Source organism: Cupressus sempervirens, chromosome 5 (assembly GCF_028749045.1).
Source record: "Cupressus sempervirens isolate cs-2001-9-10 chromosome 5, ASM2874904v1, whole genome shotgun sequence".
In the NCBI taxonomy this organism is placed as follows: Eukaryota; Viridiplantae; Streptophyta; class Pinopsida; order Cupressales; family Cupressaceae; genus Cupressus; species Cupressus sempervirens.
This window is the reverse complement of record NC_143122.1, coordinates 122,681,730-122,703,421: the sequence shown is the minus strand read 5'-3', so window position 1 is coordinate 122,703,421 and position 21,692 is coordinate 122,681,730. Positions and strand designations below refer to the sequence as shown.

Below are 21,692 nucleotides of genomic sequence, written 5' to 3'. Positions count from 1 at the left end.
AAAAATTTAAACTCAAATATTCGCCACAATATTAATAAATGATTAGATTTGATTCGCCTGAATATTATATACTATTGAAAAAATTAAAATTAATTCACCATTTATTATCATAATTATTAGCTATTTTAGGGATATATTACTAATATTTAGTTTTCACTATTGATTTAAAATATAATGTAATGATACTCATAATATTCCATGAGGTGACAAATGTTCAATTTTGATTTGTAACATTTCATGGTGATTAACGAACTTTCAATTATTATTGAGATTCGCCAATATTTTTTACAAAAAAAATTATGATTCCAAAATAATCGTCAATAGAAATAATACTTGAATTTAAAAAATATTGAGAGATTAGCCAATAAAAATAATTTTACTTTTCAAAATAATGAAAAATTTGCCAATATTTTATATCTTTTTCTGAAGGGGAGTTTCTTAAAGTTTACTATGATCCATTCCAAGAAAAAATAATTGATCCGTTGTACAGACATTGGAACTTCAACTAAAATTCCACAATTAGTCACTTCACGGGCATCTCTGGAATAAAGGGCTTTTGTTGATGTTCCAGATTCTCTCTGGTGCACTTCAGGCTGTAATAAGGACTGCCATTACCATAAATTGGTAAACATATAAAGTGAAATTTGGTTGTGTTACACAGATTCTTTCTATTTTTTATTGAAGAATCTCATCAACACCCACTATTATGAATATAGATCAATAAACCAAATAGAGGGGAAATAAATGAATAAGCTTAGCCACTTCTATTGCCTCGTCAGACAAATATAGCAGTCAGTCAACAGCCATTAAATTTGCACCTTTGAGTGCTTCTAAAGTCCAAATTCAGATGGGCCCTGAAAGAATGCTCAAGGTCGGTTCTGATCTAATGAGAACAACAAGCTGCTGCCATTATCCATTATCTGTGCTGTCATATGCATTTGACTTGTGTTTTGGTGTAAAAGTAAATCCTGCTGGAGCTGGCCCCAACAACATCTCAGAAATACGGACCTGATGTAATATGCAACAAGGATATGCAAGGTTACTGTATAATTCTAAATTTTGGATCCCATCTTCTTAGTCAAAGATTAATACCCTAGAAAAGAGTAAATTATATTACTAAAACTTACCCAATCAGCTGCACTCTCTGAAGCCATCAATGTTTCAAGATCATTCCTTCCAAAATAGCTTGGAGGCCTCCAGTTTATTCGCTGTGGTACGATATCCAAGAGGCCCACTGGTATGTACCTGCATGAATAGCTAAGCCACTCCAATAGGAAATGGCGGGTAGCTTCTACACCTGCAATAGGTAAATTGAGAGAGTAAGAAATATTTTCTTAATTTTTGTAGTTTAAAAGTTTCCAGGATAACTAAATCATCATATCTCCTGTACTTATTCCAAACTTGATCTTATATGTTATTTCCACATAAATCTAATCCTCTGTAATTTTCAAACACCATATTTATGACAGAAAAATATTATGATATGCTACTATCATCTGGCCTAATCAATGAACCAGGCATAAGAGTCATAGTTGCATGAGTTTCATCAAATAACATAAGCATTCCAAAATAGAAGTAGAATTTGTAATGCAGCAATTGGAAATCAAACTGCTAAATTATCTTTTCTTTTTCCTGTTTTAGGCAATTACAATATGATCAAGCACTCTCTTCCTGCTGCTTCTAATCACCTAATTGGTGCAGATAATTAAAAAAATGTTAAATAACTAAGAGTTTTTACAAGGCATATGAGAATTAGACCTTTTGTATCAGATCCCCAATGCTGTAGTGCGAAACGCACATAATCTTTCAAAATGTCAAATCTCTCCCCAGAGCTTATGTCCCAATGCCTTTGTTCCTTGATCTCGGTGAATATCCACGGCTGAAAACACTATATAATTAGAGACTCGCATATATAGCGTTAAGCCTATCATACTTGGTCAAGTATAACATTGTCTTCACATCATAAGATTTTTAAAACCAACAAAAGCTCGGTAGAATAAAAGAACATTGCAACCAGAAAATATAATTAGTTGACAGATAGAAAACCTTGACTAAGGCTCCTCGAGCAACCATGCATGTTGAGAGATTTGTCCCATTTTTCAGATGCTCATTCCAATCTGTATAAGCAAAAATATCTCCATTACCAACAACCTGCAATTCATCAGGTGCTTGTTGTGCACACTCATAGATGTAATCCCAGTCTGCAAGCTTGCTGTAGCGTTGCTGCCGAGTTCTTCCATGTATTGTTAGTGCTGCTGCTCCTGATTTACTAATATCTGAAATTCGTGAATGGATCAGGTTCCTCCCTTCAAAATAGCCTGTCCGCACCTATCCCCAAAAACATGTATAATTTATTCTCAAAGAATTGGGTAGCTTTTCTAGATTGTAGTATCATTCAACTAATAAAATTAGCATATAAGCACTAGAAGAAAGATCACCCAAAGCATATCCTGCAGTTCCTATAAATGCAATTCAATTGATCTAGCAAAGCTGGAAGAGTGAACAAAAGAAAGGCAAGAGTTCCAAGAACATTAATGGCCGATGTCTGCAGTGAATGGAGGTTCAGATACCTATCAATATATAGAGTTGTATTGGAATAACTAGTAATATAGCGTATTAAATTAGAATAACAAGTAGGGCAGACATGCATTATCAAAACATCTTAAGCAAGAAAAAGATTCTCATCCCCCTTGCAAGCTCCAGGGACACAACAAGAGGATTATCCACAATAACTGAGACAAAATAGGCTAGTGCATGAGCACATACCTTAACTGTGAGAGGTTTCTCCATGGTTGCAGCAGCAGCTTTTATGACATTCTGCATTTTTACAGGCTTGGTAAGAAGAGAAGAACCAGCTCCCTTGTTTACCACAATATCTATTGGACATCCCATGTTAATGTCAATAAAATCAACCACACACTCCCGCTCAACGAGTTCCACTGCACGTGCAACAATATCTGGATATGCGCCACAAATTTGTACCCCAAACAAATCTTCACTAGAATGACGTCTTAATAATGCCCATTCTGAAGCTTGTCCCTGTCAGAAAAGTTTCAGTTGAACTAGTAGTAGATAACTTAAAACAGAACCCAGTCACTGGTTAAAGAAATCAATCAAACAAAAAGTTTATCCAGGATATAGAAACAAAGACCTGCAGAGCTAACTTGGTGTTTCAGCAAATTGGAACAGAAAAAGCTTGCTTGAATCAGGAAAAATGGCCTAAAGCCTAGATCAATTCTAGCAGAAAAACAAAATCAAAAATAAACAATCATTCAAAAGATCAAATTTATTGCAATATACTTGGATGGAATCTCTAATAAGATATGTGTTGAACAGATATGACTAAATGAAAAGCAGATTCCCTAGTAAACTTTTCTTACACCTCACAAAATGATCCCTTGCATTATCCCTAACTGGAGCTTTTCCTCGGTTTTTCTCAAAAACACATTGCAAAATTATAACAATTTGCATGCAAAGATTTCCCATTCATTCGGTAAAATACCAATAACCAGCTGAAAATATATGTATTCTGAAAATAATATTGCTTTACAATCCCACAGCACACAATGCAATAACCAATCTTAGACACACAAATACAGTCAGATTGGTAAGGACACGGCTATCCTCCTTACAAATTGCACCATTGACTAAATTTCAAAAAAATGAAAACACAATGAAATTTTTTGAAATTTTCAGCATTTGATCTTCATGATATGTATATTTTGTGATCGAAAACAACAAAATATTTTAGAAAATTTCACTGTGTTTTCGTGAATCTGAAAAAGAATCATGTTTGACTTTTTTTTGTCTTTGGTGCATTTTGTCTGAGATTAGCCAGCACTGATTGGTAAAAAGATAATAAATGTTTGAGAACAAGTGAGATACTCGTGAAGAGCACACGATTATACTGAGAGAGGGGGGGGGGAATCAGTATAATAACAAATTTGCCAGTTTAAAACTTTTATCCAAACAGTTAACTTCAAATGCTGAAATGAACAATTATGCACATGAACAAAATACCACAGAGGTTTACATGGAAACCCGATGTGAGAGAAAACCACGGAAAATAAATGCTTTCTTATATAAATTGTTCTTTTACAATGGTTTGTAGGTTTTGATCTACTAGAGGCTCCAACCTCTGTTTATGAGCACCGACTCACCGGAAGCTCCAACTTCCACACTTTGCAAGCTCCGACCTATTGGAAGCACCAACCCCCACTGTTGTCTTCGTAAGCACCACCCCACTGCATGCACACAAATTGTTCTTCCACCTTAATAACGTTGCTTACTCAACTGATGATGGGCAATTGAATCACTTCTTTTCTTTAAACTGATATTTATGTCTACATTCACCTCTGCAAAAACATTCCTTTAATATTATCTTCAATGAAGTAGCAATCCTTCTTATTTTTCTTTTATAATTTTAACACATTTATATCGTATATGTATATATTTCAGATTTAATAGACTTGAATATCTATTCTACCATACTCTTTTTGGATATTCCCTTACTCTTTTTGGATATTCTTCTCTCTCACTTAAAGCTCTGATTGATATATATATATATATATCAGATTAGAAATCTGAATATATATTTCTTGCTTATTAACCCTTTAATTTTCTTCTTACTCTGCTGACTTACATATTCTTCTTATTGCTCACACACTACTCTTCTGAATTTTCTTCTCTTATATTTTCATATACTACTCACACATTTCTTCTTTTCAAATAGTACTTATATTTGTATCTTACATAATGAATAGTCACATCTCTTTTAAACTTAAATGACACCTCTTCCTTAAACCTTATTTATTTAATAATCTCTCTTTAATCATAATCGCACCTTTCAAAGATCCCCTTTATTACACACCTCTAAGTTAATATATTCCTTAGTAATATGTTTGTGTTTCTCCTTACTATTATCGCTGATGGATGTAACTCAGACCGATGACATCTTTAAGGATGTTCAAACTTTGTTTTACATGCTGCATAACATTTTCCATCGCTGCACCATCATGACTTGTGTAAAGGTATTTGTATCATCGTTTCTCTCAACAATTGGTCATAAACCCAGTAATAAAAATTCATATTTTTATACATGAATCGCATCAGATGAACTTCAAATGGTATCCGTCTACAACGTGACATGATAGATGTCTTTGTGCTTTCAACTCCCCGTTGGCATAGTCCTTGTCGCTGCATAACTGTAACGTTGACTACATATTCTTCGAACCCTTCTGTTCCAAGTAATCGAATGTGTCAACTTTATTTTGAATCGCTCTATTTCCGACTTGGAAACTCTTCCATTCTATTGCTATTATCACTGCAGATTCTCTTGTCACCGTTCTTCCACAATTCGCTGTATTTGATTGCTCTCTTTGAACATTATCATGAGTTCAACACTTTCATCGACGTCCGTCAGATGCATATTGATTTGTTAAAAGTTATCATTGTTTATCAAATTATTGGGCTGTTTAATTATTCATGTAACACATATGTGATATGTCTCTCTTTAATAATCCTGAGTTCCTTGTTATTGTATTAATCTGCTGCATATTTCAATCGTTAGTTATTTGCAGACTTTAATTTTTAATGTCAATGGTATCACTCCATTTTAGAAGTCACTGCTGACTGTATATGTGCCTACATCATGACTCAATTACCTTAAATCTTCCACGACATATGTCCTCTGATTTCTGGCACTGAATACGCACAATGTTAGTGTATGCTTATTTGATCTCATTTCTGCACTTACGTTGTTGTCTTATAAAGAGGTTGTTGACCTTTTAGTCGCTGCTTTCAAATCCTTCGGTCTTTGTATATTAGCCTTGTGTATTCAAACATTACTAATGTCTTGTTTAATGATAGTCTTCCAATGCATTGACATGGTGGCAGGATTGTGCATATTCTTTCATACTACTTAATGATTGCTGCTTTGAAAAATGTACTCAACTTCCTTAATCAAAACATATTGTTGTCTTCTTTCATAGTCTCATCATCGCCATTTCATTACATTTACTCTTGTTGATGACCATCTTTATTACAGAGGAAGCTTGATATTATAATCGCTACTTCTGAAGCATATTGTTGACTCACGTTACTTTCTTTCTTTGCCATCATTAATATATTACTGAAGATGCATCTGGTGTGTATCATGCTTTGTTGTCTTATATTTGTACAATCGAATCACCTTAATGGCATCTCTTCAATAATCTCTGCAGATGGTCTTCATACTATCATTTCTGCATATTAAGTCTTCCATTTGATTTCATCATAAACCAGAACTTTAGACTTGATGATCACAAAGTTCTCAACATTTGCTTACACATTAAAGACCATTATATAGCATTGACTTCACATGCCTTTAGCATCAATAACAACTTCTACCTCCGACATCAATTGCAACTCCTTGTTGTACCTTTAACATCAATGACAATATTCCTATCAACTCGAGCGTTATCTCCAACAAGACAAAGGTTTCCATCAACTACCTCCGAACTCAAGTGTTTCCGTCCTCAAACCGGCTCAAAGCTGACAACTTCCCAGATAACTCTCCAAGAGAGAATGAAATCCGAATCACAAAACCATGTATCCTGAAATGAGCTCCTCCATATATATATATATATATATATATATATATAGAGAGAGAGAGAGAGAGAGACACACACACACACACACAACTTGGTAACCCTTCAAATTCCCCCTTCCCTCTCTTAATTTCCTTTAAAAAATAATACTGTTGCCCACTAAGAAAAATAAAGTGCTTATACATAATAAAGTGACGTTAATAATATGAACTTAAGTTATAAATCTCTTTGTTAATAAATCAATTAAATCTTCAGGCATTGAAATCTCTAATCAAATGGACTCGGATATGCATATGCGACAGCTTGTCGGAAAGGTCTCAACAAGGCACTCCTAGTCCAACTCTAAAATGCCATGAATGTTGAGCTTGCTCACTTACTAAAAATAGTAAGTGTCCAGAAACCCCAAAAAACTCTAAGCTTACAAAAGAAAATGTGCTAATAAAAAAAAAACGATCCTTGAAGAAGTGAAAAACAACTGGTTCTCAAGATTACTGCTTGCAAGTTGTAACAAAAGCAAAATAAACTCCTTAAATTACTTTTGTTGTCATTTATTGTTATGACAAGATCTGTGTTCTTTTAGGTTTATAGCTAAACTCAATTGAAAAAAGTCATGCTTGATTGGAAAAGTTTTCCTCTGTTAAAAAACTCCAAGCATCCAGAAGGGAACAATGCAATTATTCAGATCGACTGATTTGTACCAAATGAAGCATTGAATCTAATTTGTCAAAGACTCGAATATATGTTGAAGTTCATAATGCCTCGAAAATGTAAACATTAGAAATATTTTTTCTACAAGAAATAGGGCATGAGTCAAGACGTGCAAACTCAGTTTACTGCCTTACTATTCAAAGAACATTAGTTGAAGGGGAATACGCATGTGTAACAATATCATCAGACAGATATGCAAGAACTTTAGATTTACAGATATAATTTGTGTGATGGTCAAATTATTCTTCAGTCTGACACTTGATTTATTATGAGTTGAATGTTTGAAAAATCTCACAGGAATTTTAATTAGAATTTTCCTTTTTTGCAAGATAAACTTACATCTTCTCAAGATGTCCTCCACAAGTGGTCATTTAGACTGACATTGAAGAACTTTAGATTTACAGACATAATTTGTGTAATGGTCAATTATTCTTCACCGTCTGACATTTAATTTATTATGAGTTGAGTGTTTGAAAGATTTCACAGCAATTTTAATTAGAATTTTCATTTTTTGCAAGAGCAAACTTACATCTTCTCAAGATGTCCTCCACAAGTGGTCATTTTGAGTGACATTGTATATCCTTATGTATGCTTGTAATAATTACCAGGCAAGAGACCCAAATTGGCAGAAAGACACCTCTAAACATTTGTTGGTAGGGAAAGGGAACAGTATTTGTCCCCTGCCTTGGGCATTTCACCTTCAAGCCCTTTCCCCATTGACAAAGCTTTTAGAGCATGTAGTGCCTTATAAGTCACCCTTATATTGCAATTCTCTCTGCTGTGAGATTAACCCAAGTATAATCCCACCACATATGCAAGAGTCAAATGTTGGAAGATTCCACAAGTATTTCAGTTAATAATATTACCTTTTGGTCAGGTTTCACTTGTGAATTGTAAGTTAGCTCAACATGAGCTCCATGAGTAGCTATTTACACTGACGACATTATATTTTCTCATGTATGCCAGTAAAAATTAAAAAAACAATGGGGATGCATTTAACATACTAGGCCTCTAAGCATTTGCTAATAGGGGTAATATTAGTGTTAATCCACCACTTCGAACTTTCCACCCTCTAGCCTCTTTCATCCCTACTAACAAATGCTTAGAGATGTTTCTGCGCTAATAGGGTCCTAATTTGTAAGGATTTAAAGAACAAGGATAAGAAAATATAATGTCCAAGTACAAGTGATTATTTGTGGAAATCATGTTGATATGACTTGTAATTTCACACAGGTTAAATTCCAATGTTACCAAAAAATCTAGAAACTGCTTGTAATCAGGTACAGTATAATTCAGTTCAAAATCAGAATTAGGTACCCAACGGAATAACACAGGATACTGATTTTGTGTAGCACAATTAGCCAACCATGTCCAAGGACATATCCTCATCATTCTGAGACCAAAACGAAAAAAATACCCTAAGCAAATCTACATGGAACTAATGCTCGTTTGCCTTTTCCTAAAATGCTTTAACAGCAGTGTGTAAGATAAGTAAAACAAACTCCACAAAAGAAAGCTGTCTATCTCCTTACTATCGTGAATTTGTCTAAAAAGCTCATTCCTTTTACTGAATTTATAAATGTAGATTTTAGATAACAATAAAAAAGGAGCTAATTATATTAAGGAAAGAGGAAGAGTTAGAAAGTAAGTCCCTAGGCAATTGATTGATCCGGAAAGAATGTAAAATAAGGCCAAAGAAAGCTCTGGAATAAGTCCCTGAAAACTAGAATTTTGGAACAGATGATCTCAGCCTGGAAATCATGGTAATGACCTCAAGATCCATCTGGTCAACTTCAAGATCTAAGCGGGAGTTTCAGTTGAGATGGATGACAGAAAACTGAACTTTCATGAAACCAACTGGATGGACCACACTAACTACCCCAAACAGGCAATAGTATCTACTGTTTATACAGACATGAAATTGTGCATAGACATGCACTCGGTCTTCACAATCCTCAAAATGGTTACAGAATTGTTATCCAATCCTCCCACTATGAGATATCCATCCCAGAAGTATTGTTGGGAAAAAAAATGTTAGTTTGGTGTAGTAAATTTCAACTTCACCAGTACATTTTGGGTCTGTGTGGAATCCCTAGCGGGCAAGCGTAACGCTGATGGCTGTTCAGAAGGTGTTGCAAAATCCTATGGAAGTTGTGCTTCTATGAGATGGAGGAGTTCTAGGAAATTGAATTCACCAGGATGCCATGAAAAAGGATATAAAAGAAGCTGCAACCTTTTGGGCTATGGACAGAGGGAGTATCAGCAGTGTAGAGTATAGTAAAATCCTATGAAGTTGTGAGAGTATAGTAAAATCCTATGGAAGTTGTGATTCTATGAGACGGAGGAGTTCTTGGAAAATGACTTCAACAGGGTGTCATGGAATAGGATCTAGCATTTGCTGCAATCTTTTGGCTATGGAAGGAAGCAGTAACAACGACTATGGGGAAAGGTCAACAATAATAGATTTCCATAATCTTATACTTATGTTTCTGGATGAGATCGTGTCTGTTTTTTAACCATCAACGTTTCAGATCATACTCAATGATCAATCATCAGGATGAGAGAGCTCGTGAATTTCAAAAGATATTAGGAAGCAGACCAAGACTCCAAAAAAAGAAGAGAGGAGACATGCATACCGAGAGAAATGAATAAAGAAGAGAAAGCAAGAAATAAGGAAAAAGAAAAAGACTCCAAAAATGAAGATAGGAAACAAACCAAGAACAAAAAGAAACTGAATAAATTAGTTTAACAATTAAATAAGAATGGAAATATATAAAAGAAATAATAAGAATATGAAAATAAAAGTTTTATATATATATATATATATAGAGAGAGAGAGAGAGAGAGAGAGAATCAAAACAGTAAAGAGGGAAATAATGTCAAACAAAAAGGTAATAGGAGCAAAAATAAGAATAACAAAAATTTAGAAACAAATAAGGAACATCAAAATATACATAGAAAATAAATAGAAGTGTAATGATGCATAAAGACATTAAGGAAGAAAATCAGAAAAATAATTAGAGGGAAAAAAATATATATGATAAGAATATAAAGCATAAAAAGGATAATTAGAAGGAAATAAGAGAAATAATTAAAAAGGATAATTGTTAATTAATTTATTAGGTTTCTTTTGTTAATTTATCAGGATCACTGTAAGTGTAATGACATTGCCTGTATTGGTATATGATTTCCAAATGCAGCTATCAATATATTTATATGGAGAATGAGTTATGAATAGACATGTCTCTTCAGGGACATGTCTATTCATAATATTAATCATTATAATTGTATATATAAATTATATATTATTTTTCTCTATTGTATAAATAATAATAAAATGTATATGTATATGTATATGTGTGTGTGTGTGTGTGTACATATCTTCACTAGAGTTTATCAGACCGAAGCTACAAAACATTAACACTCCCTCTCAACTAGTGATGATAAACACAACCATATAAAACCTCGATGTAATATAAGAAAATCGATGTCAACTCATTTGACATTTGAGTGTTGTCTCATTCGACATTTTTATGTCCACTCATTTGACATTCACTAGGTACCTTCGAGTAATGGCCTCTTGAATGTCAAGTTTGCAAGATATTCACCAAGTATTGTGAGTAATGGCATCCTTAAGTCAACTTATTTGACATTCACCAAGCACTCTATGTAATGGCCTCCTGAACATCAATTTGCATACCATTCACCATGTACTGTTTATAATGTATGTGCACTCGCATTCTCATAATGCATACCATATAAACATCCACCATGCAAAGTATCATCTATCATGATCTGCATACATATTGTAAGATATCCATCATAATAGATTAAGTTATTGAAAGATCGCCACCTTTCAATAACTTCTGCAAGTACAAGTAATGATCATTTGGAAGTCATCACTTCCTCATGATATACACAAGTAGGCCCATATAGTTGTGAACAATATTCAGGAATCACAATCCTCTTGACTGCTACAATTTATTGATTACTGGAGAATCTATCTTCAACATGTTCTACTCCCTCTCAATCAATACATCTGAGATTACAACTAAGCTCTCAACTGCACTTAGACCAATGCTATCATTGATGAAAGTGCTCTCCTCAGTTGCAGTTCTGAGATTTAATTTGCTGTCCATGTTAGTTTCATAGATAGATTATATTTAAATTGAATGTGGATGCAGATTTAAATGTTCAATCTCTCTTTACACTTGCAGTCCGACTTTGATACCATGTTAGTTTATCAGGATTGATGTAAGCGTAATGACATTGCCTGTATTGGTATATGCTTTCCAAATGCAGCTATCAATATATTTATAAGGAGAATGAGTTATGAATAGATATGTCCCTTCAAGGACATGTCTACTCATAATATTAATCATTATAATTGTATATATAAATTATATATTATCTTTCTCTAATATATAAATAATAATAAAATGTCTATGTATGTATATATATATATATATATATATATATATATATATATATATATCTTCACTAGAGTTTATCAGACCAAAGCTACAAGACATTAACATCTTTCCATTCTTGTCTTGTTTTCTATCCTCATTTTTGAAGTATTTTTTTTCCTTTCCTTATTTCTTGTTTTCTCTTCTTTATTCATTTCTCTCAGTATGCATGTCTCCCCTCTCTACCCTATGTTCTTTTTTTGGAGTCTTGGTCTGCTTCCTAATATCTCTTGGCATTCTTGAGCTCTCTCATCCTGACAATGGATCATTGAGTATGATCCAAAACGTTGATGGTTAAAAAACACACACAGTCTCACCCAAACATAAGTATAATAATATCATGAAAAGTATAAGAGTTGCAATAGAATAGTTGTGGGGGCACAAGGACGTTTGAAGTTGCAGCGAATTTCCAAAAGGCAGTGGAATAAAGAGGATAATGGAGAAGAATAAGTAATTCCCAAAATCCTACTCAAATTTCATTGAGGTAATATGATTTTGTGAAGTTAATGAGAAGCTAGCTGTTTCAAAAATACAAAAAGGCGAACAGCAATTGTTTTGGCCATTTTCAGATTTGGACTGTGCACCTAGACACTACCATGGTTGCAAACGTGACTACGTCATTAATGCAATCATAGTAGAGTCCAAGCAGGACACATTTTCCAGAAAACTAGAAATAGGCAGGAAACAAATACAAAATTAAGATTGGTGAACATAGTATCTTCATGAAGAGTTTTACGCTTAGAAACAAGTTCAATGAGTCCTAAAGCATATCTCAGGGTATGGATGCTAAAATAAGTGCTTAAATAGAGTGAAGATTCCAAAACTTATGCACTTTGTGGCTGTAAAAAATGCACCTGCATACATAACAAAGGTTGAAGTGACTTTACCTAACATCATAGAAAGCTAGAGCAACTTGTACAGAAACATTGCTAGCCACATCACAGCAGAAGCTTTGAGGGTTTGTTTAAATCATATCTTAGATTTCTGTCATCAGAAAAGGTGGCAATCATTTATTTGATATTACAACCTTCATAAATGTGATATTCTCAGACGTCCTTTCAGAAGAGTATTGAAAGCTTTCCAGATTTTCGTCAGACTGGTCTCTATTTTTTAACACTAATCTTAATGGACCGAAAGCTACTTTTCTTCAGCCAGGAAATTCAATTATAACTCATTTTATTTCATGTGTTAAGTTATTCCTCCAGTGGAGGACCATATAATTTGGATAGTACTACTATGGAGATGGCAATAGTGGAACCATATTAAGATACTACTCTTGCAATGGTTTAAGGCATGTGTCAGGAGTTGTCTAGTATTCCTCTTGCAGAACTTTAAAGTTAGATGTAGGCATAATGACCTATTGATTTGAGGTGGTAAGGAGGCCCTGGTCATGCAATTGTTCAGCTTATATGAGGCGGAGAAGCTTGCTATAGAAAACAATGGTTAGAACTTAAGATCAAAATGAGAGTTAATGGAGTGCAACTAGAAAGAAAAAAGTCATCAATGAAGATGATGGAGCTGATGCAGAGGGTACTATGTAATCACAAAGATGATGGAACTGATGCAGAGGGTAAGCCTGAAGATACTTTTTATTTTTAGGCTAATATGCACGTGGATGCTTTGTATGAACGTAGCCAACAAATAACCAGTCCCAATTTTTGTTTTACCAATGCATCTGGATCACCATTCTCATATCCAGAAAATGACTATACGATTGTACTGATTGAATCTCCAGACTAATTCAACATTTAAATTTCATCTTACAAATGTTCTTTTGATGATTGAAAAAATGAAGTATTTGCAACCAAATCTCATCATAAAAATAAGGAAAATTTTAAATACATGCACCAACTCATGATCATTGTCAAATCTATTGACTGTTAGAAGCTCACCATCAAGCATTGAAAAGTATAATAGTCATGATGGGATCTACACTAGAATCAAGATGGAACTTTCAAATATTTGGGAGAAAAGACTCAATCTAGTCAATGGAGCTGACCTTGTCAACACAGACATATACCCTCATCCAGGCTTCTGCTTTGATGCAACAGCCTGGTTAATCTTATGTACCAACGATTATTAAACCCCACTCTATCCTTCAAATTTATTCTCATGGAACATCACTAACATGCTTATGAACAGTTTTTACATCACAACATAGGAATGAATTAAAAACTGATCATTGAACATTGCAAATCACATATTAAAAAGCTACAATACCCTGATCCTTAACATAGCAAATTAAATATTAAAAACTGCAATTAATGCATATAAATTTCTGAAATAAAAACTCTGCATAAAGTAAGTCAACCTGCAAAAGATTGGAACACATTGCCATTTCACCACAAGTGATATCTGCTCCTAAAAGTTTGCACAATCTTCGGAAAGGAAGATTTCCAACTGTTGTAAGAGGTGCAAGATACAGCTTTCCTCTAAAATCTATGAGCTTCTTCTCCCGCAAATTCAATTTGGCATCTTTACCAGTTTCAAATGTATCAAAATCAATCTTTGTTTTAACATTTTCAGATTGGGATTTGCTTCCATCCTCCATACAATCTGTTTTCTGCTGACAGTCATCTCCTGTAGAAAAGATCGCATATTGCCATTTACTATTCCATACTCAAACAAATGAAATCAAGCAACTTATACTGAATTAAGGACACAAGATAAAAACAAAAATACTTTTGAAAACACTTCATGGAATCAGAACAGATACCATCAGTTATTTGACCAGCACCGATATCCCTTAAAACAATATCATCTTCTATTTTCGCTTTTTTTGAAGGTGGAAGATCACCACTTTGATCCGTTCCATCCTTGTTATTTTCTGTACCAGATAAGCAGACACAGCTGCTTTTGTTCGATTGAACAGAAGATTCTGAATCAACTTTCTCAACCCTTGGAGAATCAACAGTGTCATCCTTGGTAACATGATCAGGAGCAACATGTTGTTCAACCATTTTGTCTGGCTTTGGTTTACCTCTTTCCTGTTATTTGTGCAGACAATGCAAAATCAAACAAAAGACGGAAAACAAAAATCAATTAATAAAAACAAATCATGAAGACAATAGATGTGCTTGATTAATTAAAGACACTTCTAAAGCTTGTGAAAACCTTTCTGATTACCAGCAATGCAAACAAACCTATACTTTAACATAATCAGATTTCCACAATCCATTAGTATGTGAGCAATGTTTCTGGATTAGATTGTGTGAGTTTTTTTAGCATCAACGTTTCGGATCATACTACATGATCCATCATCGGGATGAGAGAGCAACAGAATATGAAATGTGAAGGTGGAAGATCACCATATTCTGTTCCATGTTTCATATTCTGTTGCTCTCTCATCCCGATGATGGATCATGTAGTATGATCCGAAACGTTGATGCTAAAAAAACTCACACAATCTAATCCAGAAACATTGCTCACAAACCTATACTTGCTAGCAAATTTCAAAAGAAATCAGCTGTTTTCCCCTGGTTTAATGAAAATGGAGATACCACATTTGCTTTCTTCAGTAAGCATGTATTTAGTCATGTTACCAACTTCTTTTCTAAATATTCAAAGGAGAGGTAAACCCTCCCAAAGTAACAACACTTCTTCTGCAGGTTGAACCTCCATAGGTGATAATCTATATCCATTTTATTTACAAAAAGAAACTCACATACCCCAGAAAAATCAGAATCAAAAAATATAACACAACAATGTCAATGTGAAGATAACATGAGAGTATCTTTTCCACTGCTCTATTTGATCAGACCTTGTCCCCCTTCATCCTGTTTATGTTTCATAATCTTTCCCATTTATATGCTTGCTTCAGATGCCTTCTAGAATCATTTTTTCCCAATAACTTCTGATGTAACTTCCAGACACACTGAGAATTGTTTGCTATCTGATCATAAAAAGACATTTTTGGTTTCTTTTCTGGTCTTTTTTTCTATAATTTGATATTCCAAAGTTCCAAGGATGCACCAAAGATGAAGATATTTCTGAGATGCGAGGACTTAGGGAGAATGTCCCCCCACCACACTACCACCTCTGTCAGGACATCCCCCAGACATCCAAAGAACTCCAAGGCGTCTACCAATCATCTCAGAGATATCTGGCATCTCCCACAGATGGCAAGCCATAAAGGCACTACAAACTTTTTAAAAATAATTATTAAAAAAATCCAAGGCGTGCCCCAAGGCCAAAACCTGATAGCCAATGGACCTCACACAAACCCCATAAACCTTATAAAACACCAACAGCAAGCTTTTAGTGTGAACAAGTGAAGTGCTGCAAGTGCCAGAGGTAGGACTCTACAACTTTTATCATTTTTTTATTTTTATAATTACTAATTAGTTTCAAATTCAGTTTTGAATTTCAATGCTTAATTTCATAGAAACTAATGCATATTCATTAACTTTGAAATTTGAAAATCAAAATAATCATATGCATGTAAATTGCATTTCAATTCTCATTTTTAAACTTTACATAGTTATTTATAGATTTGCTTCAACTTTTCAAAAACAAAATTATACAACAGCAAGCTGTCAACTTTTTTATGTAAGTCCAAGTTGAAATTACTTTTACCAGTTTACAAAATTGTACCCCCAGATTTTTTATTTTACCAATCTAGGATTAAACTCAGGAGTATCCTCTGCTTTTGCACTTCGTAAGTCCTGACATTAGAAAAACAAAACGCTCAAATTAATATTTTTTTAAATAAAAAATTGTCTTATTCTTTTGCATTATGCAGTATGCATAGTTTGAATTTTAATGTTAAAATTAGCACTTGCACCATAAGAGGGTGCAATAGTTATGCTGATAATAATATATATTATATGATATGTTGCAGAAAAAAATAAGGAATGTGAAAACTGAATTTTAGTAGGGAATCGAACAAATTCATGTCCTACATATCCTTCAATGATGGCATTCTATGAGATCACATTTGTTTGAGGCAGTTTTCTCAAACAGGTAATGTGCTATGTCTGTCCTACATTTTGCATGCATGTCAAACAGGACAGTGGCAACTATGATATTTTGACAAATTTCATCTGTCCTTTATGCTTTGATGGATGTGCATACCCTCTTCCAAAGCTGTCATTTTGGCACAGGCAGGAAGGATGCTTTCACGGGTTGTAGACCCTGGATTTATACTTTCCAATTGCATTTGCTTGAAAGCTTTCAATGCCTTCTCAACAAATCCAGTTTCAGTGTATCCTATAATGAATTCTTCCAAAACACTTCACATGCTTTGTCTATGCCTCCACATTTTACATACATGTCTACCAAGGGCGATTCAACCGCAGCATCTAACAATATTGCTCTATCCTTTATGATTTGATGGATGTCCATACTCTATTCTAAAGCTGCCATTTTGGCACAGCGAGGGAAGATGTTAGCAAAGATTGTAGATTTTGACTTCATAATTGCCAATTTCAATTGCTTAAAAATTTCTGGAGTCTTTTTAATAGATCAATTCTGTTTGTATCCTGCAATCATGGCATTCCATGTGACCACATTTCTTTAAGGCAATCTATTAAACAATTCACTTGCTTTGTCAATGTTTCCACATTTTGCATTCATGTCTACCATGCCTGTTGCAACTACACAACATCTAACAATATTTCTCTTTTCGTATTTTTATGCACGTCCATACCATATTTTGAAATTCCCATGTTGGCACAGGCACTGAGGAGGCTATCAAAGGCTATGGAATTTGACTTTACACCTCCCAATGGCATTTGCTAGAAAGTTTCAATAGCTTTTTCACAAAAGCCATTATGTGCATTTCACACAATCATGACATTATATAAAATCACATTTCATTGAGCAATTTTTCCAAACAATACACATGCCTTATTAATGCTTCCACATTTTGCATACATGTATAGCAGGGCAGCTGCAACTACAATACTTACTGAAATTCACATCTCCTTTACACTTTGATGGATGTCCATTCCCTGTTCAAAAGTTCCCATTTTGGAACAGACAAGAGAATGCTAGCAAAGGTAGTTGAAGTTGTCTTTCAACCATGAAGCTATATCATAACACAAAGTCCAAATATGTATATGCCCTGTTCTCAGATGCATGCATTTCACTTTCTTGGTCCTAGATGCATGAGCTAATTACAAACTTGCCCTTTCATCCAACACTTACATTCAGACTATTGTAAAGCATTAAATGAAAAAGAAAAGCAATCAAAATTCAAAAATGTGTAAAAACACAATCTTTTTTTGTTTATATACATGGGAGATATCCCTGCGACCTAGCTCAGCTCCCAGCAGCCCATATCTTGGGAACCTGTGCAGGATAGGAAGAAACTAACCCACTCACGGGTGAGATCCTCCACCTACAAACCGTCTCACCTCTTAAATCCAGGAGTAGAGTTGAACCCAAGACCAATAGTGAGCAAACCCACGACCTAAGCCAACTCTGCTACCCATACGGGCTTGTGATAACACAATCTTGTCAAGGCATTGAGACCCGACAATTCCTCAATTCTATACTTTGACAACTCACGGATCCACGAATCCAGAAAAAAAATTCTAGAGATGGGCAGCACTTTTGTGTGCATAGGCAGCATTGTGATAAAAAACTGCAATAAATAGTTCTTCTTGTTATTTTATCCTATCAAATTTTATGATTGGGGGTACGGCCCATTATTGACATTGGTGGCTTTAACTGGCAGCATTGTCGTTAAATCAACCACGGTAACTCATTTGCCTCATGCATCGTTATTAAATTCAAAAGAGGTTACCTTGAGGTCCATTTTCAATTATTGCCTGCATTTTAAGACTATAAAGGGCTAGCATTTTATATCAGTCTGCTGGCATGTCTTCGGAGATTGTATTGAGGAAGATCCACTACAGAAACAAAACATTCTCCATAAGGTTGGAATTGATTGGGCAGAGAAACTAGCTCTGTTGGAACTCCGCCTAAATTCGTAGTAAACAACAGACTTTTAGAGTCGAGGCTGAAACAGACATTGATCCTTTCCTTCTCAGTGACTAGTATTCTGTGTAGCCCCAATTCGTCTGGATGAACTAAATACATACTAAAATAGGTCAATTAATTGGGATCATCCTGATTGGAAATGAAGGCAATCCACTGGCCGTTGGGAGACCGGCAGGGCATGGTGTTGATCCAAGGGCCATCAGTCAGGGTTTGAATCCAGCCTTCCTCGCCTTCCTCTGCATCCATTATGTACAAATTATTGTGCCTGGATCTTCTGGATCTGAACGCAAATTCTTCTGCCAATTTTGTCAGAATTCTCACCTTTGATTTGACATCACTCTCTTCTCCCAAATAGCGTAGATTGAAGAGGATCAATACAACACAAACTTTAATTTTATCCGAAGAAATGATGGGCTTTGAAAACCCGGCTTTCAAGAGTCAGGGAAGACGAAACGATCGTTACAGGTATAAAAGATTTCAACTTCAGGTCAAAGATTTCAATATGCCTGAACTTCTTGAACAGACTCTGCATTTCCTTATGCCACTACTACTACTGCGATTGTATATGAAATGTGATGCATGCCTCTTGAACAAGAGGGGCTGGAAGCACAAGGAGTGAAAGCATGAACAGAGGACGAAATAATCTGCTCTGGTTAAACTATTCCATCCAGACTGGCTTTGAGATTGAGTCTGTCTATACTCCACCACCATTTTTAGACCCTCAGTGAAAGTATTTTCATCAACCCAGCTTGGCCATCCTCCTGCCAAAGCCATCATAGAACACAATCTGGAGCAAAATCTTACCAACCCAAGAACAACACGCCTGGAAAGAGCAACTTCACGCTAGATGCTTTGTGCCTGAAGCAAGAGAAATGAGTATAATGCAAACCCGATATTACATCAGACTTTTGCTGAGCTGTTCTTTATCCCCAACAAACTTGCCGACGACAACCCAAAAAAAAAAGGTGTGAGAACTAGAATTTCGGTGAGAAATACCCACATTAAATACCCTTATCAGCTAATTATAAAGTTTATATTGTTGATTGCAATGTCAGTCTGATTTCCCATGGGATGGATGAGGACAGGATTGAGGTCTACATAAAATTGAGTCTGATTATGCACATGAGGCTGATGAAATGTAGAGGTAGTGAGGTGACCATGATACACAAGTTCCATAGCAAGAGTAACTGCAAATATGAATTGCTCCTCCACAATACTTGCAAATTTTGTTAAGGGCCCCTAGCTAAGTCTCTATTGAAACAATTATAGAGAAAGCCTTGGACATCTAGGGTCACAAGGTTGTGTAAGTGCCATATTTCTAACCTTGACTTTTTTGGCAGCATTATCAAAGTTAGTGTGTTACATCCCCATTTTTGACCTAATTTAAAATGTTCATATAGCTGTTGAGGTGTCAAGTGAAGTCAGTTGACAGTTGAAATTTGTTATAATCATGTGAAATGGTAAGATGGTAAATTGTTATGAAGATGACATGCTAGTTAATTGTTATGATGCTATTATATTGTTATCTTGAAATCTTAGAAAATTGGTTATTCAGCATGGGAAGTGGGATGGTGGTTTGCCATTATGGTGGTTTATAAAAGACAATTTGTTATGGTAAATTGTTATTATATTGAGGAATATGATATAATCATGGAGAATTCCCTTGCAGGAGCACGTCGAAGGGGGGAAGCATTGCTAGAAAGGAATTGGGCATGGAGGGGCACCACCATCACTAAGCAAATAGGTACAAGCCTTGAACCACCGGGGCTAAGGATAACGACTAGGAAAGCAGCCTAGTCAAGAGTGTACATCGGACAACCCTGAGCTAACTTGATTAAATAACATATCATTTAATAGTAAACGAGATTAATAAGCCTGAATTGGAAAATGAACGAGTTTGTACCTTTGTAATTGTGTTGATGGTTGGAGCCTTCTAATGTATAATCATGTCATCATGTCGACATCATGATACCTACATATCTATACATGTATATGCGTACATACGTAAACCAACTTTATATATGTAAGGACGTATATGCATACTTGAGTATTTGGCATATACGTAAGAAATATATGGTTGGGGTTTACACATGTACACGTATATGCATACATACATATATAGGTATCTATAGATACCATGATGCTAAATACTAAGACAATATTATTTCTTTCACCTTGGCTATGGCCTAATATTATTTCATGCCTGACAACCTTTCATATTCTATTTTATTTCCATCGGGCCTTATAATTTGAGATGGACACTTTAAAATATTGGTGTCGATGACTTCTTGTTTACATTTGTAACTCTCACCGCCACCCTCTTCTTGTAATTAACGTACATATGACTTTTCTTTATTATTCTCCCCGATGCCTGGGAAGGAGGTATCTTCCTCTCGAAATTGTCTAAGTCGATAATTGTTTGCAAGAAACAAACCTTCAGCAGCATGGATTACCTTCTATTTATGCATCGCTATTTCTCATAACTATAGCCGGAGTTCTTACATCTGCTAGATACGAATTCTTCCTACATTTTGAGTTCATATAGACCTGAGTAGAGTCATTGGAAGGTGATGCTTGTCATGCACTTTGGATTGACAAAACATGGCAGCAAGTTGTATGAACCAACTCCAGGCGGAGCACCGTCCAGGTCATGCTTTGCATTTTATGTTTAAATCTTTATGCGGACTTGAACTATGTGCATCTAAATTTTAAGCCATTTCATGGTTCAAGCAATACAGGCAGCCACCCGAGGGGTGAGTGTGTAAGTGAATAATGCTTCTTTTCTTAAAGCTTTGATATCGAATCAGAATGCCAATTTGATGGCAAGCCTTGATTCATATCCGACTAATATCCACAAGAGGGTACATTCATCAGTTTGAATAATTAATTATAATTGTTTGTTTGAATAATTAATTACAATTGTTTGCTGGTGATTTCCACTTAGAAATTAATCACATAATGATATATGTTTTTGCTTAGTCAA

The 21,692-nt window shown here is 34.9% G+C and overlaps 1 protein-coding gene across 1 annotated transcript in view; it reads right to left on the bottom strand.

Annotated features, from left to right (window-relative positions):
• Positions 1-357: 357 nt before the first annotated feature.
• Positions 358-21,692, bottom strand: part of LOC149554814 (FMN-linked oxidoreductases superfamily protein) — a 74,332-nt gene continuing 52,997 nt past the window's right edge. The window contains exons 4-10 of the mRNA XM_089828828.1: positions 14,481-14,751; positions 14,076-14,344; positions 2,767-3,039; positions 2,047-2,328; positions 1,759-1,879; positions 1,128-1,297; positions 358-1,008 (exon numbers count right to left, since the gene is read on the bottom strand). Coding sequence (XP_089684954.1) covers positions 910-1,008; positions 1,128-1,297; positions 1,759-1,879; positions 2,047-2,328; positions 2,767-3,039; positions 14,076-14,344; positions 14,481-14,751 — 1,485 coding nt within the window. The 3' untranslated portion in view covers positions 358-909. The remainder of the gene's footprint in view (positions 1,009-1,127; positions 1,298-1,758; positions 1,880-2,046; positions 2,329-2,766; positions 3,040-14,075; positions 14,345-14,480; positions 14,752-21,692) is intronic.